We start from the raw sequence: 22,355 nt of genomic DNA, 5'->3' as shown, positions 1-22,355 counted from the left end.
CTGCACTCCCCTAATTGGCTAAAATGTCACTCTGGTGTCTTCTGGCTCCTCATTGCCACCTCTGTAGGAGTCCGGACCCCTTGCCTTCCAGAATCAGGCTTTTGCATCTCCTCAGCTCCCTCCTGATTCTCCACAGAGATTCAACGGACTTCTCCTTGCACCACCATGACCTTCACTCGTTCCATCATGTCTTCCTGTGACGATTCATTCATTCCATCAACAGGCACTTATTGAGCATTTACTATATTCCAGGCTCTTCCCTTGGGAAACAACCGCAGATTTGACATAGAACAAGCCCTTCTTTCATGGGGTTGACAGTCTCGTGGGGAGATAAATGGTAAACAAGACAAAGAAGCAAAACATTTAGGAGGTCAGATGGTGACGAGTGCTATGGGAAAAAGTAAAACAGGAAAGAGGAATGGAGAAGTTGGTGGAGGAGCCTGGGGGAGGTGACACTGGGCAGACTCGGACGATGGGAGCCCACGAAGCCCCCAGGTATCAGGAACATGCGGGAATAGCAAGGACAAAGGCCCCGCAGTAGGAGCCTTCCCTGGGTCTTAGGTCTCCTAGTTTGGCCAATTTCTTTCCATTGCCCACTCAGGCACAACCTCAGGCCCTACTGCTCCCTTCCCCGACCTTCCTGTGCCCCAGGGCTGCCTCCCCGCCTGCCTGTGAGTTTCCCTCTCAGGATCCCTAAGGACCTGGGCATTCCCTTCCCCAGACTCTCCCTACCTCCCTGCCCCAGCAGCACACAGAGCCAGGGACAAAGGGTCATTGAATAGAAAACAAAGGTGAAGACAGCCCAGCCGGAGGCCAGGTGGGGTGTCATGGTTCAGTCCCCCACCTCCGACATCAGAGGGGTTCACTCAGCCTCAGAGGCGGATGCCTGGCCCTCTCACCCTTCCACCCGCCCTGCAAGAGAGCCCTGTTTGCAGCAGGGAACATCAAGGCCTAATACTGAAAGTACTAAGGCAGAACGCTGAGGATGTGGACTCGGTAGTGGCTGGGGGCAGGGGCAGGCGCTCCCACAGCTCAGCCCCCTGGAGACGGGTCTTGGGGTGGTGAACTGAGAGATGGGATACCCCAGAACCCTCCTCTTCTGCTCACCCTCAGAGTGAAGGCGGGCAGTGCTGTGTGCCCTGGGGGAAGCCACATTACCTCTCTGGGCCCCCTTTCTGCATCTGTTAGGTGAGTCTGACGTCTTCCATCCCCCTCACCTATGCAACAATAATTGGTCAGTATATACAATTTTATTTGTTTTGGCTTTTTTTTTTCTTTTTGAGATGGAGTTTCACTCTTGTTGCCCAGGCTAGAGTGCAACTGCGCGATCTTGGCTCACTGCAAACTCTGCCTCCAGGGTTCAAGTGATTCTTCTGCCTCAGCCTCCCGACCGAATAGCTGGGATTACAGGCACCTGCCACCATGCCCAGCTAATTTTTTGTATTTTTAGTAGAGATGGGGTTTCACTATGTTGGCCAGGCTGGTCTCGAACTCCTGACCTCAAGCAATCCACCCGCTTCGGCCTCCCAAAATGCTGGGATTACAGGCGTGAGCCATTGCACAGGCTTTCTTTTTGCATTTTATTTTTTTTTTGAGACGGAGTCTCTCTCTGTTGCCCAGGCTGCAGTGCAGTGACGTGATCTCAGCTCACTGCAACCTCCACCTCCCAGGTTCAAGCGATTCTCGTGTCTCAGCCTCCCAAGTAGCTGGAATTACAGACACCTGCCACCACTGGTGGGGAGACTGGCTTCATGGCCAGACTCCAGGACTCTGAGGGGTCAGGGACCAACAGCTGGGGAGGGCCAGGTGGGGGCAGCAGAGAAGAGAACACCGTCTATGCTGAGCCCACTGTGTACCAGATCCTCCACCAGCAGCTCAGAGTGTCTCCCTCAGTCCTCACAACAGCCCGATGGGTGCCATTCACAGATGGGGAAACTAAGGCAAGATGAGCCTATGAGCCTGGTTCCCGGCCCCACAGCTGGGAGGCACTGGAGCTGGGATTTGAACCAGGGCTGTGACCTTCAAACTCTCACGCTCAACCATATCTGGCAGTTGTCTCTCATATCTGTGTCTCTCCCTGTCCCTGACCTTTCTATGTATCTCTGTCTCTGCCCTCTGTATATCGCTGTTGGGGCTCTCAGGGTCTCTGACCCCTGTGTGTCTCTGTCTCCTCTGGGTCTCTGTGTGTCTCTGTCTCCACCCTCTGTGTATCTCTGTTGCATCTCTCAAGGTCTCTGGCCCCTGTGCATCTCAGTCCCCTCTTGGTCTCTGCCTCCCATGCCCTCTGCCCTCTCCCTCTCTCCCTGGCTCCCGCCCTGTCTGTGCTGCCGTGGTCCTGGCTGTGCCTCCGTCCCTGTGTCTGTTTCCAGGGTGCCCCTTAAGCGTCAGCCCATGAGGGCGAGTTTCTGTCTGCCCTGTCCCCAGCGGTGCCCTAGTGCTTGGAACAGCGCCTGGCAGACAGGAGATGCTCAGTAAATATTTCTCAAATGAATAAAGGAATGAATGAGTGAGTGAATGAATGAACTCGCTGAGATGGGCGAGATCAGCGCCATTTCCCAAATGAGCAACGTGGGCTCCAGGTGGGTGCCCCCAGGCCCAGAACTGCCCGCCCGGAAGGCTTGGCACAAGCCCGTGGGCTTGGCACTGACCCCCTGGACTCTGCCCCCAGCTAAGCACCAGACGCCAGGACGTGCCCATCACTGCTCCTCCCAGCCCTCAGAGCAGGGTGGCTCCCTCCGGCCTCTCCCCGCTGTTGGAGGCGTGGGTAGCAGCTGGGAGAACCGGCTGGGTGCTGCCCCTCCCCTTGGGCCGGGCACGGAGTAGGCACCTGGCGGGCTCCCCAGGTGGCAGACGCTGTCGCTGCGCACACCTGGCCTCTGTGCCGCCTGCTCCCTGCTCGTCCTCCCCTCCCCACCCTCGCCCACCTGCCATGGACGGGCCCGCCGAGCCCCAGATCCCAGGCTTGTGGGACACCTATGAAGATGACATCTCGGAAATCAGGTGAGGCCCAGACCTGGGCAGGAGCCAGGAGATCCCAGGGAGGAGGTGGCTGTTTGGGGCAGCCAGGGGCTGTGGAAATGGTGGCCTGCAGCCTCCCGCAGCCGCAGGCCTGGCCCAGACTTAGCTGGAGGGGCTGGGCTGGGCTGGGGCATCCAGTGTGGTGTATAGGTCCCTCCTGAGAAGGGAGTGAGGACCCGACAGTGCTGAGTCACCAGCGGGGAAGCCTGGGGTGTCCCTTTCCCTCTCCGGGCCTCAGTTTTTCTGTCTGTCAAAGGGGCCCACAAGCCCTGTGTCTCCCTGATAGAGGAGTGGAAGAGAGCGGGCAGCTTGGTGCATAGTAGTTGCTCAGGAAACACAATGGCCTGTAGTACCCAGGACACCGCATGCAAGCCCTGAAATAACGGGGGTGCTTGGGGGTCAAATGGGAGAGACTGGGATGCTGCTGAGACCCAGAGGGAGAAGCTGTGTTCTAGGGGGCTTGGGGTGGAGAGGGCGGGCTCTGGACTCTTCAGGTCTCCTAAGAGTGGTTAGGGCAGAGCACTGCCCACCTCCATGAGCTCAGCGTGACTCCCTGTTCCTGGGGATGAGTCAGACACTTTGACAGTACCTGCTTTCCAGATGGGGAAACTGAGGCTGGGAGGGAACGTGACATGACTGCAATTACGCAGCTAGAAGCAAATCTGAACCCGGTCTGTCTCACCCCAGAGCCTGTGGTTTCTCCTGCCCCTCACAGCCTTGGTGATGTCTCCTTTACACCCCTCCCCGTGGCTCCATTTTTTAGGTGAGCGTGCAGAGGCCCAGAGAGGGCAGGCAGCCTGCCCCAGATCACACAGCAAACTGCTGAGACAATCTCCAACCCCTCGTATCTTGCACTCTTGCCAAGTGAGACCTTCCTGGCAGCCTGGGCCCCTCTAGCCACTGTAGGCTGTGAGGAGGGGGACAACCAGGACCTGTTCTCAGCCCAGTTGCCTCATTCCTTTCTTATTTTATTTTATTTTTTTTGAAATGGAGTTTCGCTCTTGTTGCCCAGGCTGGAGTGCAATGGCACAATATCAGCTCACTGCAGCCTCCGCCTCCCGGGTTCAAGTGATTCTCCAGCCTCAGCTTCCCAAGTAACTGGGATTACAGGAGCCCGCCACCATGCCTGCCTAATTTTATTTTTGTATTTTTAGTAGAGAAAGGGTTTTGACATGTTGGCCAGGCTGTTCTTGAACTCTTTGCCTCAGGTGATCCATCTGCCTCGGCCTCCCAAAGTGCTGGGATTACAGGCATGGGCCACCACACCTGGTCACTTCATTTCATTCCACTGTTTCAGGCCCTCCCCTGCCCTCCCTCAGCCAGAAGCTGGGGCATGAAGAGGCCTTCCTGGGTGCCTGGAACTCCAGAGACAGGAGCAGTTCAATCCTGATTGCTGTGTGACCTAGACAAGCTTCCTAGTGTCTCTGGGCCTCCTGGGCTGAGCGCGGTGACCAGGCTGGCCCAGTTCTGCTTGAGGGAGGCCCCAGCATTCTCTACTCAACATTGTCTAATCCAGGCCTTCTGAGTTCTGCAATTCTTCCCTCTGGAGATAAACAGATAAGCCAGCTCGCCTCCAGGGTTCCCGCCTCTGGGAAGGCCTCACCCCCACCCCATCCAGGCACCTGGGAGCCTTTTTAATCTCTGCTATGGCCCCGCCAGCTGGTCATAAAACGCCCTGAGTGACCTCGCTAAGTGGGTGACCTCGGTTCAGTCACTGACTCTCTGCAAAGCTCGGTTTTGTTAGCCCTCCCCTGAAAGACTCCTCCAGCCCTGAATGGTTGCAGCGCCCTGGGGGGCGCCCTTAGGACCTCAAACTTCCAGGCACTTCTGGAATCCCCTAGGCCTGGGAGCGTGCCTCTCCCCAGCGAGCCCGCTGGAGCATCCCCCTGGGGCCCGCTTCCTTCTGGATGTCCCCCTCCCAGGCCCCCTCAGATACGCCACATACCCCCCCAAAATTCTCACCTCCTCCTGGGTTGCCCATCTCAGGGATGCCCCCTCCCCATCACTGGCTCAGATCCACAGGGCTTCTCCTGGCCCCGACTTCCCCCTCTGCTCGCCCCCAGCCTGTCAGTCCCCAACCCCCACCCCTGTCCCCTGACTCTCTGCCCTGGTTCTTCCTCTTGGTTGCCCCAGCCCCAGCTCAGGCCTCCGCATCTCCCCCGAACCCCACCACTCCAGCCTTGGCTGTCCCAGGCTGCTCCTCCCCTCCTCCCAGCCATCCAGTGAATTCCTCAGCGCCCAGCTCTCACCCACCCCACCCCCCCAGCCTCCTCACCTGCATTCCAGCTACTCTACTACTTTTTTTTTTTTTTTTTTTGAGACTGAATCTGGCACTGTCACCCAGGCTGGAGTGTAGTGGAACGATCTCGGCTCACTGCAACCTCCACCTCCTAGGTTCAGGCGTATTACCTCATCTAATCCTCACAGCCATCTGAGATGAACCCACTTTGACTACTGTCATCCTGTGTCAGAGATGAGGCCCAGAGAGGTTGAGTGACTTGCCTAGGGTCACACAGCTGCCAAGCAGGGCACAGCCAGGATTTGAACCAGGGAAGCCTGACTGTTATCACACCCTGGACAGGGAATTTAGGGATGATGAGCAAGGCCAGGAAGGAGCAAGATCCAGGAGGGAGACTCAGCCCAGATGGGAGGCGAAGCGGGCGCTCTGAGGTTCTAGCCTCCCGAGTAGCTGGGAAGACAAGCGCATGCCACTGCGCCCAGTTAATATTATTATTGTTATTATTTTGAGACGGAGTCTCGCTCTGTCGCCCCGGCTGGAGTGCAGTGGCACGATCTCTGCTCACTGCAACCTCGGCCTCCCAGGTTCAAGCAATTCTCCTGCCTCAGCCTCCCAAGTAGCTGGGATTACAGGCACCCACCGCCATGCCTGGCTAAGTTTTATATTTTTAGTTGAGACAGGGTTTCACCATGTTGGCCAGGCTAGTCTCGAACTCCTGACCTCAGGTGATCCACCCGCCTTGGTCTCCCAAAGTGCAGGGATTACAGGCGTGAGCCACCGCGCCCGGCCTATCTACTCTATTACTTTGAATTCCCTGGCCACGCTTGTTCCCTGCCACAGTGCCTTTGCTTATCCAGCTCCTTCCATAGGGATCCTAGAGACATCTTTTCTCTCTCTCTCTCTCTCTCTTTCTTTCTTTTGAGACAGAGCCTCGTTCTGTGGCTCACACTGGAGTGCAGTGGCACAATCTCGGCTCACTGCAATCTCTGCCTCCTGGGTTCAAACGATTCTCTTGCCTCAGCCTCCAGAGTAGCTGGGATTACAGGCATGCGCCACCACACCCAGCTAATTTTTGTATTTTTTTTTTTTTTTTTTTTTTTTTTTTTGGAGATGGAGTCTTGCTCTGTCACCCAGGCTGGAGTGCAGTGACGCGAACTTGGTTCATTGCAAACTCCGCCTCCCAGGTTCAAGCGATTCTTCTGCCTCAGCCTCCTGAGTAGCTGGGATTACAGGCACACTCTACCATGCCCGGCTAATTTTTTGTATTTTAGTAGAAACGGGGTTTCACCATGTTGGCCAGGCTGGTCTTCAACTCCTGACCTCAGGTGATCTGCCTGCCCCGGCCTCCCAAAGTGCTAGGATTACAGGTGTAAGCCACCGCGCCCAGCCTAATTTTTGTATCTTTAGTAGAGAAAGGTTTCACCACTTTCGGACCTTTGCATGCACCAGCGCAGTGTCCTTTGCCTGGGCTGACCTCTGCCCTCTCTCCTTCCTTTGCCAAACTTCTCAGGCGTTAAGATTCAACACAGGCAATTTAGGATTTTTGGCCAGGGGAATGAGAGAATGCAGGCCGACACCCACCCCAGGTCCCAGGTCCCTGATCACGCTGGTCTAGCTTCAAATCTGCCCCCGGCACCAAAATATTGGCCTGTTCGTGGATAGGAAATGAATGTAGGAAATTTGTGAAAAGAATGTCAAGAATGAATGAATGAATGGAGGTTCCATGAAGCAACCTCTAAGCCCGAGCTTCCAGGTTGAGTCAGGGTTAGCAGACGGGGAGGAGGGGCAGGGAGTGCTGGGAAAGGGAATGGTTGGGGCACAGGGACAGAGGTGGCTTCCGGAGAGTAAGGGGCAGCTGAGTCAGAAGAGGGCCAGCTGCAGTGGAAACTCCCTGTGGTGGGCCATCCTGCAGCAGACCTGAGTGGCTCTCAAATGGTTCGTTCTTTAAGCACCCCCAGGGAGAGAAACTATTGTTTTCAGAATACACGCATTGTGATTAAAAAAAAAAAAAAAGTTGCCAGCTCAGTGGCTCACACCTGTAATCCCAGCACTTTGGGAGGCCGAGGCACGTGGATCACTTGAGGTCAGGAGTTCGAGACCAGCCTGGCCAACATGGTGATACCCCCATCTCTACTAAAAATAAAAAAATTAGCCAGAGTCGTGCCACATGCCTGTAATCCCAGCTACTCAGGAGGTTGAGGCAGGAGGAGAATCGCTTGAACCCAGGAGGCAGAGGTTGCAGTGACCTGAGATCCTGCCACTGCACTCCAGAGCAACAGAGCAAGACTCTGGGCAACAGAGCAAGACTCTGTCTCAAAAAAAAAAAAAAAAGTTGTCCTAGGCCTGGCATGGTGGCTCCCGTCCATTCCAGTACTTTGGGAGGCCAAAGCAGGAGTATCATTTGAGGCCAGGAGTTCAATACCAGACTGGACAACACAGCAAGGCCCCGTCTTTAAAAAAATAAAATAAAAACCAAACAAGGAATTGACCAGAATTTAATTCAGGATAGCAGCTCCAGGGACGGGTAGATGCCACAGGGAGGGGCCCAGGGATATCAGCAAGATGCATCACTCAGAATGTTCTAGTTTATGGGGTTTGTTATGAATTATGCTTTAGAAATTTAATATGTGAGATCGGGCTCTGTGACTCATGCCTGTAATCCCAGCACTTTGGGAGGCTGAAGTGGGCGGATCACTTCATGTCAAGAGTTCAAGACCAGCCAGGCCAACATGGTGAAACCCCGTCTCTACTAAAAATACAAAAATTTGCCAAGCGTGGTGGCACCTGCTTGTAGTCCCAGCTACTCGAGAGGCTGAGGCAGGAGAGTTGCTTGAATCCAGGAGGCGGAGGTTGCAGTGAGCTGAGATCGCATACTGCACCAGCTTGGGTGACAAGATTGAAACTCCATCTCAAAAAAAAAAAAAAAGAAATTTAATATGTGTTCCATGTGGTCTTGTATGTAAAAAGGACTAAAAAGGATAATAAGGGCTAAATTAAAATCGTAAGAGGCCGGGCGCAGTGGCTCACGCCTGTAGTCCCAGAACTTTGGGAGGCTGAGGTGGGCGGATCACCTGAGGTCGACAGTTCGAGACCAGGCTGACCAACATGGAGAAACCCCGTCTCTACTAAAAATAGAAAATAATCAGCCGGGCATGGTGGCAAATGCCCGTAATCCCAGCTACTCGGGAGGTTGAGGCAGGAGAATCGCTTGAACCCAGGAGGCGGAGGTTCCAGTGAGTCGAGATCGTGCCATTACACTCCAGCCTAGGCAACAAGAGTGAAACTCTGTCTCAAAAAATAATTAAAATTAAAAAAATTAAAGAAAAAATCGTAAGAGGAAAACATTTGGCACAGGCGGTAGGCAGGATGGGCTGCTGACCCAGTAGGCTGACAAGCCCAGGATGTTATAATCCTGTAACATCCTTGAAGTTGTTCTCAACCTGTTGAGTGCCGTCTGTATTACCTCATCTAATCCTTACAGCCGTCTGAGATTAACCCACTTTAACACTATCATCCCCTGTAAGAGGTGAGGCCCAGAGAGGTTGAGTGACTTGCCCAGGGTCACATAGCTGCCAAGCAGGGCGTAGCCAGGATTTGAACCAGGGAAGCCTGACTGTATCACGCCCTGGATGGGGAACTTGGGGATGAGCAAGACCCGGAAGGAGCGAGATCCAGGAGGGAGACTCAGCCCAGACAGGAGGCGTAGCGGGCGCTCTGCGGTTCCAGGCGTTTCCTTGCATTCCCTGCGTGCTGGGCTACAGAGAGTGTCAAGGCCAGAGAAGCCACGCCGGCCTTTGGACCTGGGGCCCCTCGGGCAGCCAAGAGAGCTGCGATGGCCGCTCCTCCCCTCGCTCTGATCTCGGGAGTCCCTGGCGCCGGCACCTTCTGATCTCTGCCTCTCATTGGCAGGGAGGGCGAGGAGGGGCCACCTCTGGTTTTACAACCCGGCCCCGCCTTCCTTAGGGAGGGCTGAGCCACGTGAATGATCTTATGGCTAAAGCCCTGCCAGTCATGAGGCTGCTTTTTCTTTTTTCTTTTCTTTACTTTTCTTTTTTTTTTTTTTGAGACAGAGTTTCACTCTGGTTGCCCAGGCTGGAGTGCAATGGCGCTATCTCAGCTGACTGCAACCGCCGCCTCCTGGGTTCAAGCGATTCTCCTGCCTCAGCCTCCTGAGTAGCTGGGACTACAGGCGTGCACCACCATGCCTGGCTAAATTTTTGTATTTTTAGTAGAGATGGGGTTTCACCATATAGGTCAGGCTGGTCTCGAACTGCTGACCTCGGGTGATCCACCCACCTCGTCCTCCCGAAGTGCTGGGATTACAAGTGTGAGCCACCGTGCCTGGCCTGAAGCTGCTTTTTCTGAGACAGGGGCTGATCAAGAGGTTTCAAACAATTAAGAAATAATAAGGCATTGCCTCTCTGCTGGGTGAGATTTGGGCAGGTAGACTAGGGAGAGGGGCTTCGGGGCCAGCACTAGCGGATGCCGAGACTTGGGGAGAAGTGGAAAAAGATGCTCACGGTTCCCTCCTTCCCCCAGCCCCTGACGAGGGATTCAGCCTTGAGGAGTGAGGGACAGGATGTGTTTTCCTTTCCACTCGTTCTTTGGGGTGGGGGGAGGCAGTTGTGCCTGGTGGGCCTACGTACGGACTGGCAGAGGAAAGGCTGAGAAGTGGTGACTTTAAGAGTTCAGGACCCGTTTGGTTTTGTTTTTTGTTTTGTTTTGTTTTGGAGACAGAGTCTTGCTCTGTCGCCCAGGCTGGAGAGCAGTGGCGTGATTTTAGCTCACAGCAACCTCCGCCTCCTGGGTTCAAGCGATTCTCCTGCCTCAGCTTCCCAAGTAGCTGGGATTACAGGCATGTGCCACCATGCCCAGCTAATTTTTGTATTTTTGATGAAGACAGGGTTTCGCCATGCTGGCCAGCTGAGTTCAGGACTCATTTGGAAAAAACTGAGCAGCCCAGTTTGCCACCCAGAGGGTCTGGAGGAGGAACTGTGGGACCCAGTGGGTTGCCCATGACATGGAATAAATGCCATGCTGAGAAGGGAGACCCTCACGTTGCCCGGAGGCTTGGAGTGGAGGCCCTAAGAGAGGTGTGGCCGGCTACTTACACGGGGACTAGAGCCCCAAGGATCTGGGAAAGTGGGGACTCTGACACCGCAGGCAAGAATGTCTTCAGGGGCCAGGTGCCACAGCTCACGCCTGTAATCCCAACACTTTGGGAGGCCGAGGCAGGAAGATTGCTTGAGGCCAAGAGTTCAAGACCAGCCTGGGCAACATAGCAAGCCCTCATCTCTCTTTAAAAAAAAAAAAAAAAAAAAAAAAGTTAAAAAAGAAAAGAAGAATGCCCATAGGAAGGCAGTCCTGGGTTCGAATGCCGCCCCTGTGGCTCAGGAGCTGGGACCCTCCTGGTAGACAGGACTGCCCTCAGGGTTGAGTGTCTGTGAAATGGGCAATGACCGGGGAATGGCCTGACCCGGGCTCGTGGCTGACTCTTTCTCCTTTCTCTCTTTCCTCCTTCCCCAGTTCCTGAGACCGCTGCTGAGCCAGAAACTCGAATGCTAGGAAGGGAGGGGACGGGTGAGGAATGCTAATAATGACGAGCTTCCTGAGCATCTGCCCTGAGCCAGGCCCTGTGCTGAAGGCCGTGTGGGGATGAGCTCATTGAGTCTTCACAACAGCCCTGTGTGGTCCCAGTGTTACGATGCCCATTTTACAGATGGGAAAACTGAGGCCTCACTCATAACCCTCATGCCAGAGAAAGGAATCCAACAGGGGCTTGGAACTGCAGTCAGAGGCTGCCCCTCAGTGGCCATTTCTTCTCTGGGGGACTTGTCACCCCCTGTGGTTTCCATGACTCTGGCCACCCTCCATAGATATATACTGTGAGCCCATAGGAAAACATTTTCTCGTAGCCACGTTTTTAAAAAAAAAACAAAAGAAACAAGTGAAATTAATTTTAATCACATATCTAATCTATCTGAAATACCATTTCCACATATAGTCAACTTCAAAAATTGTCAATGAGGCTGGGCGTGGTGGCTCATGCCTATAATCCCAGCACTTTGGGAAGCCGAGACGGGTGGATCCCTTGAGGTCAGGAGTTCGAGACCAGCCTGGCCAACATGGTGAAACCCCATCTCTAGTAAAAATACAGAAATTAGGTCAGCCATGGTGGCTCACATCTGTAATCCCAGCACTTTGGGTGGCTGAGGTGGGCCTATGATTTGAACCCGGGAGGCAGAGGTTGCAGTGAGCTGAGATCCCGCCATTGCACTCCGGCCTGGGCAACAAGAGCAAAACTCCGTCTCAAAATTAAAAAAAATAAAAATTAGCCAGGTGTGGTGGTGGGCGCCTGTAATCCCAGCTACTCGGGAGGCTGAGGCAGGATTGTTTGAACCCAGGAGGCGGAGGTTGCTGTGGGGCTGAGATCGCACCACTGCACTCCAGCCTGGGAGACAGAGCAAGACCTTGTCTCAAAAAAATAAATTCAGGCCCAGTGAGGTGGCTCACGCATGTAATCACAGCATTTTGGGAGGCTGAGACAGGCGGATCACCTGAGGTTGGGAGTTCCAGACCAGCCTGACCAACATGGAGAAACCCCATCCTACTAAAAATAGAAAAGTAGCCAGTCGTGGTGGCACATGCCTGCAATCCCAGCTACTTTGGGAGGCTGAGGCAGGAGACTCGCTTGAACCCAGGAGACAGAAATTGCAGTGAGCCTAGATCGTGCCATTGTACTCCAGCGTGGGCAGCAAGAGCAAAACACCGTCTCAAAATAAATAAATAAATAAATAGATAAAATAAATTAATTAATTAAGATAAATAAAGAATAAAGGTATGCTGGAAGACAGAGAGAGAGGAGGTGTTTGAGAGAAAGGAGGAGAGAAAAAAGTGAAGAGCCCCAGGCGAAAGGCGTCTCACAGGATGTGGTTCCGTGGTGTGGTGGAGCATGCGACATTCAGGGAACAAGCCAAACTAGACAGTGAGAACGGAACAACACTGGCAGCCCAGCTACAGTGGAACTCGGACGGGCAGGGCCTGCAGTGAGACTGTCAGGCTTCAAGGGACAGAGCCAGGGAACTCGAACCTAAGGTGTGTTCCCCATCAGGTAGATGTGGGTGAGATGCTCTACATCTCAGAGCCCCACTCTCCTCTTCTCGAAATTGGGCCTTGGCTGGGTGCAGTGGCTCAAACTGGTAATCCCAGCACTTTGGGAGGCTGAGGCAGGCGGATCACCTGAGGTCGGGAATTCAAGGCCAGCCTGGTTAACATGGCGAAACCCCATGTCTACTAAAAACACAAAAATTAGCCGGGCTCAGTGCTCACGCCTGTAATCCCAGAACTTTGGGAGGCCAAGGCAGGAGGATCACTTGAGGTCAGGAGTTTGAGATCAGCCTGACCACCATTGGCGAAACCCTGCCTCTACTAAAAATACAAAAATTAGGTCAGGCGCGGTGGCTCATGCCTGTAATCCCAACACTTTGGGAGGCTGAGGCGGGCGGATCACCTGAGGTTAGGAGTTCAAGACCAGCCTGGCTAACATGGTGAAACCCCGTTTCTACTAAAAATACAAAAAATTAGCCAGGCGTGGTGGTATGCACCTGTAATCTCAGCTACTCGGGTGGCTGAGGCAGGAGAATCACTTGAATCCTGGAGGCAGAGGTTGCAGTGAGCTGAGATGGCACCATTGCACTCCAGCCTGGGCAACAAGAGCGAAACTCTGTCTCAAAAAAAAAAAAAAATTAGCAAAGCGTGGTGGTGCACACCTGTAATCCCAGCTACTGGGGAGGCTGAGGCAGGAGAATTGCCTGAACCCTGGGAGGTAGAGGTTGCAGTGAGCCGAGATCACACCATTGCACTGCAGCCTGGGTGAAGGAGTGAGACTCTGTCTCGAAATAAATACATAAATAGAAATAAAAAATCATATGAATGTTTATATTGATTTTTATTATTATTTTATTATTTATAGATCACAGTTTTACTTGTTTTGAGGATATATACGATATTTATATAGACTTTATTTATTTATTTATTTATTTATTTATTTATTTATTTATTGAGACAGAGTCTCACTTCCTCACCCAGTCCAGAGTGCAGTGGCGTGATCTCAGCTCATTGTATCCTCTGCCTCCCAGGTTCAAATAATTCTCTTGCCTCAGCCTCCCAAGTAGCCGGGATTACAGGCATGTACCACCATACCCAGCTAATTTTTGTATTTTTAGTAGAGATGGGGTTTCACCATGTTGGTCAGGCTTGTCTTGAACTCCCAACCTCAAGTGATCCGCCTGCCTCGGCCTCCCAAAGTGCTGGGATTACAGGCGTGAGCCACCATGACCAGCCGATATTTATATAGACTTAAAGTGTGCAGGAATTGGCAAGAAAAAAAAAAAGTTAAGGGGGAACTTTCCCTATCAGATCTTTTTTTAAAAATATAAAATTTTATTAAAATAGATTTTTTGTGGAGACAGGGTCTTGCTATTTTGCCCAGCCTGATTTTGAACTCCCAGGCTCAAGCCATTCTCCCACCTTGGCTTCCCAAAGTGCTAGGATTACAGGGGCCTAAGCCACCGCACCCAGCCTCCTATCGGATCTTAAAACCTACTTTACAGCTACTACAATGCAAATCATATGATATCCACTCTGTGACCTAGCAATTCTGTTCCTAGTTATTTGCCCAAGAGAAATGAGAACGCTGGTTCCCACAAAGGCAGGAACAACTGTGGCAGCTTTGGGAGTAATAGCCTGACCTGGAAACCGCCCAGGTGTCCATTAACAGAGGACTGGATCAACACATTGTGATTTATTTATGCAGTGGAATTCTACTCAGCCGCAAACGGGAACAAGCTCTAATGTACACACAGACACGGAAAATGTCAGAAACATTATGCTAGGCAAAAACAACCAAAACACCAAAGAACCTCTTCTATAACGTGACAGTTCCAGAACATGCAAGACGGGGCTGACGCAATCTGTACGGTGGGAGATGTGGAGGGGTGGCCTTTGGGGACAGGGCAGGGACTGATTAAGACAAGATGCAGGCCAGGGCGCGAGCGCCGTGGCTCACGCTTGTAATCCCAGCACTTTGGGAGGCCAAGGTGGGTGGATCACTTGAGGCCAGGAGTTCAAGACCAGCCTGAACAACATGGCGAAACCGCATCTCTACTAAAAATACAAAAATTAGCTGGGCGTGTTGGCACACGCCTGTAATCCCAGCTACTCAGGAGGCTGAGGCAGGAGAATCGTTTGAACATGGGAGGTAAGGTTGCAGTGAACCAAGTTGATGCCATTGAACCCCAGCCTGGGCAACAGAGACTTCCTCTCAAAAAAAAAAAAAAAAGAAGAAGAAGAAGAAGACTGGGCCAAGGTGGGTTGATCACGAAGTCAGGAGATCAAGACCATCCTGGCCAACATGGTGAAACCCCATCTCTACTAAAATACACACAAAAAATGAGCCAGGCGTGGTGGCGGGTGCCTGAAGTCCCAGCTACTTGGGAGGCTGAGGCAGGGGAATCGCTTGAACCCAGGAGGTGGAGGTTGCAGTGAGCTGAGATAGCGCCACTGCACTCCAGCCTGGCGACAGAGCAAGACTCTTCTCAAAAAATAAAAATAAAAAAATAGGTTGGGTGCAGTGGCTCACGCCTGTAACCCCAGCACTTTGGGAGGCCGAGGCGGGCGGATCATGAGGTCTGGAGATCAAGACCATCCTGGCTAACACGGTGAAACCCCGTCTCTACTAAAAATACAAAAAATTAGCCGGGTGTGGTGGCACGCACCTGTAGTCCCAGCTACTTGGGAGGCTGAGGAAGAATTGCTTGAACCCAGGAGGCAAGGTTGCAGTGAACCGAGATCACACCACTGCACTCCAGCCTGGGGGACAGAGCGAGACTCCGTCTCAAAAATAAATAAATAAATAAGAGACCAGATGCAAGGAAAGTGTCTGGGGGCTGGACCTCTTCTATAACGTGACAGTTCCAGAACATGCAAGACGGGGTTGGATAGCACAGGGTATGTGTGTGTCAAAATTCACTAGCGATGTGTGCCTTTCCTCAAAAGGAAAATAATTTATTCTTTATTTTTTATCTTTTTAGAGACAGAGTCTGGTTGGGCGCGGTGGCTCACGCCTGTAACCCCAGCAATTTGGGAGGCCAAGGTGGGCAGGACACCCGAGGTCAGGAGTTTGAGACCAGCCTGGCCAACATGGTGAAACCCCGTCTCTACTAAACATACAAAAATTGGCCGGACACAGTGGCTCATGCCTGTAATCCCAGCACTTTGGGAGGCCAAGGCGGGTGGATCATGAGGTCAGGAGTTCGCGACCAGCCTGGCCAAGATGGTGAAACCCCGTCTCTACTAAAAATACAAAAATTGGCTGGGCGTGGTGGCGGGTGCCTGTAGTCCCAGCTACTTGGGAGGCTGAGGCAGGAGAATCGCTTGAACCCGGGAGGTGGAGGTTGCGGTGAGCTGAGATCATGCCATTGCACTCCAGCCTAGGCGACAAGAGCGAAACTCCGTCTAAAAAAAAAAAAAAAAAACACACACACATACAAAAATTAGCCAGATGTGGTGGTAGGCACCTGTAATCCCAGCTACTTGGGAGACTGAGGCAGGAGAGTCACTTGAACCCAGAAGGTGGAGGTTGCAGTGAGCCAAGGTGGCACTGCTGCACCCCAGCCTGGGCAACAGAGCGAGACACCGTCTCAAAAGGTGCAGTGGCCCCATCATAGATCACCGCGGTTTAGAACTCCTAGGCTCAAGCAATCCTCCCACCTCAGCCTCCCAAAGTGCTGCAATTACAGATGTGAGCCACTGTGCCCGGATTACTTTTTTACATAACTAAGATACGACTTTCTATCTGGCTCCACCCTTGCTTTTCCGTTCTTTGTAATATCTCAGACATCTTGCCAAATAAATGCCACCTCCTCCTCCCAACCTGTTATTATGAAGTTTTTCAAAACTTACAAAAACATGGCAGGGCGCGGTGGTTCACGCCTGTAATCCCAGAACTTTGGGAGGCCGAGGCGGGCGGATCATGAGGTCAGGAGATCGAGACCATCCTAGCTAACACGGTGAAACCCTGTCTCTACTAAATATGCAAAAAATTAGCTGGGCATGGTGGCAGGCACCTATAGTCCCAGCTACTTGGGAGGCTGAGGCAGGAGAATGGTGTGAACCCGGGAGGCAGAGTTTGCAGTGAGCCGAGATTGCGCCACAGCACTCCAGCCTAGGGGACAGAGCGAGACTCCATCTCAAAAAAAAAAAAAAAAAGAAAGAGAAAAAAGAGAAACTTACAAGAACAATGGAAGGATTACCCTATGAACACCCCTAAACCAACCACCACTAAAATTTGGGTTTTTTAAAATTTTTTAAATTTTTTTCTTTTTTACAGCGTCCCTCTCAGGATACACTTAAATTTTATTATAGAGTACTTGTTTTATCACAGATCTTTGCATCCCTCTAGCCATCTATCAATCCTTCTGGATTTGTTGTTGTTGTTGTTTTGAGATGGGGTTTCACTCTGTTGCCCAGGCTACAGTGCAATGGCGTGATCTCGGCTCACTGCAACCTCTGCCTCCCAGGTTCAAGCGATTCTCCTGCCTCAGCCTCCCCAGTAGCTGGGACTACAGGTGCGTGCCACCATGCCTGGCTAATTTTTGTATTTTTAGTAGCAATTGTGTTTCACCATATTGGTCAGGCTGGTCTTGAACGCCTGGACTGATGATACACCTGCCTCAGCCTCCCAAAGTGCCGGGATTACAGGAATAAGCCACTGCGCCCAGCCTAATTTTTGTTTTTTTTTAGTAGAGACAGGGTTTCGCCATGTTAGACGGGCTGGTCTCGAACACCTGACCTCAGATGATCCGCCTCCGTAGGCCTCCCAAAGAGCTGAGGTTACAGGCATGAGTCACGGCGCCCAGCCTAATCCTTACTTTTGATGCATTTCAAAGTAAGTTACAGACATCTGAATGTTTCACCCTAAACATTCCAGGCTGCATATTATTAACTACTTCAGTATTTGTTTATGGGTTTGTGTGTGTATGTGTTTGTGTGTGAGAGAGAGAGAGAGAGAAACAGAGAGATGGAGAGAGAGAGATGGAGAGAGAGAGATGGAATCTCCCTCTGTCACCTAGGCTGAAGTGCAATGGGTAGATCTTGGCTCACTGCAACCTCCACCTCCCAGATGCAAGCGATTGTCCTGCCTCAGCCTCCTGAGTAGCTGGGATTGCAGGTGTGCACCACTATGCCTGGCTAATTTTTGTATTTTTAGTAGAGATGGGGTTTCGCCATGTTGGCCAGGCTAGTCTCAAACTCCTGACCTCTGGTGATCTGCCTGCCTCCGCCTCCTAAAGTGCTGAGATTACAGATGTGAGCCACTGCACCTAGCTAGTGGTTTTTTTGTTTGTTTGTTTTAATAGAAGTTTACCTACAGTAAACCACACAAATCTAAAGTGTGCTAGTTTTTTGTTTGTTGGTTGGTTTTTGAGACAGGATCTTGCCCTGTCACCTAAGTGGTACAACCACGGTTCACTGAAGCCTTGACCTCCCCAGCTCAGGCAATCCTTCCACCTCAGACTCCCAAGTAGCTGAGAGAACAGGCACACACCACCACACCAGGCCAATTTTTTTTTTTTTTTTTAGGTGGAGTCTCAGTCTGTTACCCAGGCTGGAGTGCAATGGCGTGATCTTGGCTCACTGCAACCTCTGCCTCCTGGGTTCAAGCGATTCTCCCATCTCAGCCTCCCAAGTAGCTGGGACTACAGGCACACACCACCACACCCAGCTATTTTCGTATTTTTAGTAGAGACAGGGTTTCACTCTGTTGGCCAGGCTGGTCTCGAACTCCTGGTGTCGAACTCTTGACCTCGTGATCTGCCTGCCTTGGCCTCCCAAAGTGCTGGGATTACAGGTATGAGCCACTGCACCTGGCCTAATATTTTTATTGTTATTTGTAGAGATGGAGTCTCACTATATTGTCTAGGCTGGTCTTAAACTCCTAGGCTCAAGCGATCTTCCCACTTTGCTTACCATTTTGGGAGCATTTGGGCTCCCAAAATGCTGGGATCACAGGCATGAGCCACCGCACCCAGCCTAAAGTGTGCTCATTTTGAGAAATATATGTACGGCTGGGCGCAATGGTTCATGCCTGTAAACCCAGCACTTTGGCAGGCCAAGGCTGGTGGATCGCTTGAGGCCAGGAGTTTGAGACCTTCCTGGCCAACGTGGCGAAACCCCATCACCACTAAAAATACAAAAATTAGAGGGATGTGCCGGGCGTGGTGGCTCACACCTGTAATTCTAGCATTTTGGGAGGCTGAGGCGGATGGATTGCCTGAGCTCAGGAGTTCCAGACCAGCCTGGGCAACATGGTAAAAGCCGGTCTCTACTAAAATATAAAAAATTAGCTGGGCGTGGTGGTGTGCTCCTGTAATCCCAGCTAGTCAGGAGGCTGAGATGGGAGAATCACTTGAACCCGGGAGGCAGAGGTTGCAGTGAGCCGACATTGTGCCACTGCACTCCAGCTTTGGTGACACAGTGAGACTCTGTCAAAAAAAAAGAAAATTAGAGGGACGTGTTGGCGCACACCTGTAATCCCAGCTACTTGGGAAGTTGAGACATGAGAATCGCTTGAACCTGGGAGGTGCTGATTGCAGTGAGCCGTGATTGTGTCACTGCACTCCAACCTGGGCGATAGAGCAAGACTCTGTTTCAAAAAAAAAAAAAAAGAGAGAGAGGGAGAGTGGGTTTACAGTGCTGGGTTTACAGGCATGAACCATTGCACCCAGCCGTACATATATTTCTCAAAATGAGCACACTTTAGGCTGGGTGCGGTGGCTCATGCCTGTGATCCCAGCATTTTGGGAGCCCAAATGCTCCCAAAATGGTAAGCAAAGTGGGAAGATCGCTTGAGCCTTGGAGTTTGAGACCAGCCTAGACAATATAGTGAGACTCCGTCTCTACAAATAACAATAAAAAAATCCCTGTCAAGATGTAAACTCCTTTTGAGTGGCTGAATTCCAGCGTTTTTCCAGGTCCAGACTCATTTACCCCATTCCCTATTGTTTCTGGCCCCTCTTGGAACATCATTGCGGTGATCGCCCTGGGATATATTTCACTGAGCGCTTCCTCAAGGGCATCTGTCTATTCCTTATGTTTCTAGGAGGTCAGGTTCATTTGGGGATCTGGCAAATAGAACACAGTGTTTAACCAGGCATGGTGGCTCATGCTTGTAATCCCAGCACTTTGGGAGGCCGAGGCGGGCAGATCACGAGGTCAGGAGTTTGAGACCAGCCTGACCAACATGGAGAAACCCCGTCTCTACTAAAAATACAAAAATTAGCCAGGCGTGGTGGTGCACGCCTGTAATCTCAGCTACTCAGGAGTCTGAGGCAGGAGAATCACTTGAACCCAGGAGGCAGAGGTTGCAGTGAGCCAAGATCATGCCTGGGCGACAGAACCAGACTCCGTCTCAACAACAACAACAAAAGAACACAGTGTGACCTGTGTGTCGGACATTGGCTTTTAAGGTAGGACATGGCACAGGGAAAAATTCTGCCACTTTCCAGCTCTCCTGTTAGTGGGGAGGGCAGATTTAAAGAAGGCAACAGACCAGGTGCGGTGGCTCACGCCTGTAACCCCAGCACTCTGGGAGGCTGAGGTGGGAGGGTCGCTTGAGCCCAGGAGTTCAAGACCAATCTGAGCAATGTGGTGAGACTCTATCTCTACAAAAAATGTAAACATTAGCCAGGTGTGGTGGTGTATGCCTGTAGTCCCAGCTACTCAGGAGGCTAGGCTGAGGCAGGAAAATCACTTGAGCCTGGGAGACTGAGGCTGCAGTAAGCTGTGACCGCATCACTGCACTCCAGCCTGAGCAACGGAGCAAGGCCCTGTATCCAAAAAATAAAAATAAGCAGGGCACGGTGGCTTACGCCTGTAATCCCAGCACTTTGGGAGGCCAAGGCAGGAGAATCCCACGAGCCCAGGAGTTCAAAACCAGTCTGGGCAACATAGCGAGACCTCTGTCTCTACAAAAAATTAAAAAATTAGCTGAGTGTGGTGGCACACACCTGTAGTCCCAGCTACTGGGGAAACTGAGGTGGGAGGATCGCTTGAGCCCAGGAGCTCGAGGGTGGAGGTCGAGGGTGCAATGAGCCAAGATCAAGCCACTGCACTCCAGCCTGTGCAACAGAGACTCCATCTCAAAAAAAAAAAAAAAAAAGGTATTAAAAAGGGCCGCAAAAGAGGCCAGCAGGATGCGGAGATGGGCAGTAATATGCACGGGGTGGGAGGTCTCTTGCTTTAGCCAAGGTGGTCAGGGAAGACCCAAGCCCTGAAGACAGAGAAGGAGCTGGCCTTGAATCCTGTAAATGTTCCCAAACGATCTCCCTAAGAGGTTATGCCAGTCACACTCCTGCCGAGAGAGTATCTCTGCACCACGGCCAAGGGTGAGTCATCCTGCTGAGAGGTTGAGCTGGGGACGCCTGCCCAGATGGGCTCCAAGTGCAAGCCTGTCCGGAGATGAGTGAGGGAGAGCCTGGTGGGGAGAACAGCCTGGACAGAGGCAGGGCAGGGCGCTGGGACACTGCTCGGCGCGTCCTGGGAGTGAAGTGCATTGAATCCAGTTCAGGCTGGTGTTGGGGAGTCTTGGCAATGCTCTGTCTCCAAAGGCGAGTTGACCACAGACGCCGGCAGTGAGTCAGCAGCACCGCCAGGGCTCCTGAGAAATCCCTCCTGCTGTCGGATCGCATTCCTGGAAGGGTGGGCCGCTCAGGGCCCCCCAGCTCCAGCCCCACTCAGACCCCAGAACCCCAGCAGCCCACCGCTCACTTCCTTTGCGCGCAGTCTTCCTTCTGGTCCCCACACACCGCTCCCTCTCTCGCTACCTTCAGTCTCTGCTCAGATGTCGGGTTCCCAGAGGGGCATCCCTGACGCCGCCGTTCTAGCAGCATTTAACATTTAGATAAATGACACATTTTAGATTAAATATTAGATACATTTTAGGCCGGGCGCGGTGGCTCACGCCTGTAATCCCAGCACTTTGGGAGGCTGAGGCGGGAGGATCACGAGGTCAGGAGATCGAGACCATCCTGGCTAACACAGTGAAACCCCGTCTCTACTAAAAATACAAAAAATTAGCCGGGCGTGGTGGCGGGCGTCTGTAGTCCCAGCTACTCAGGAGGCTGAGGCAGGAAAATGGCGTGAACCCAGGAGGCGGAGCTTGCAGTGAGCCGAGATTGCGCCACTGCACTCCAGCCTGGGCGACAGAGCAAGAATCCGTCTCAAAAAAAAAAATATATATATATATATATATGTATATATGATAAATTTTAGATAGATTTTTATCTAAAATTGCAACCCACTGGACTCAGTGACACCTGTAATCTCAGCACTTTAGGAGGCTGAGGTGGGAGGATCGCTTGAGCCCAGGAGTTTTCTTTCTTTTTTTTCTTATTTTCTTAAGAGATTGGGGTCTCACTCTGTGTAGCCCAGGCTGGTCTTGAACTCCTGGCCTCAAGCAATCCTCCCATCTCGGCCTCCCAAAGTGTTGGGATTACAGGCATGAACCACCATGCCTGGCCTCAAGATTTTTTATTTTTTTCTGAGACACAGACTCACTCTGTCACCCAGGCTGGAGTGCAGTGACACTATACCAGCTCACTGTGACCTCCGCCTCCCAGGTTAAAGTGATTCTCTTGCCTCAGGCTCCTGAGGAGCTGGGATTATAGGCATGCGCCACCACGCCTGGCTAATTTTGTATTTTTAGTAGAGATGGAGTTTCACCATGTTGCCAAGGCTGGTCTCAAACTCCTGATGTCAAGTGATCCACCCGTCTCGGCTTCCTAAAGTGCTGGGATTAGAGGCATGAGCCGCCTCGTCAAGATTATTAATTACATCTGCAAAATCCATTTGGCCATTTGTGGAACACAGTCTCCGATTTCAAGGATTAGGACGAGAACATCATTGGAGGCTGTGATTCGGCCAACCACAGTCAGAGATGGAACTACACAGTTTACCTTCCAAGTCTGGCTCTTTCTCTCAGCGCAATGCCTGGGAGAGCCTTCCCTGTGGCTGTGGGAACCTCTGGTTTGTTCTTTTTTTT

General features: G+C 52.0%; 1 protein-coding gene across 1 annotated transcript in view; it reads left to right on the top strand.

The window, feature by feature from the left end:
* Positions 1-2,929: 2,929 nt before the first annotated feature.
* The window catches only part of SULT2B1 (sulfotransferase family 2B member 1), a 48,381-nt gene continuing 28,955 nt past the window's right edge, over positions 2,930-22,355 (top strand). Inside the window, exon 1 of the mRNA XM_055235893.2 lies at positions 2,930-3,000. Coding sequence (XP_055091868.2) covers positions 2,930-3,000 — 71 coding nt within the window. The remainder of the gene's footprint in view (positions 3,001-22,355) is intronic.

Source organism: Symphalangus syndactylus, chromosome 13 (assembly GCF_028878055.3).
Source record: "Symphalangus syndactylus isolate Jambi chromosome 13, NHGRI_mSymSyn1-v2.1_pri, whole genome shotgun sequence".
Classification (NCBI taxonomy): domain Eukaryota; kingdom Metazoa; phylum Chordata; class Mammalia; order Primates; family Hylobatidae; genus Symphalangus; species Symphalangus syndactylus.
The sequence above is the reverse complement of the archived record's forward strand: the minus strand, read 5'-3'. Positions and strand labels throughout refer to the sequence as shown.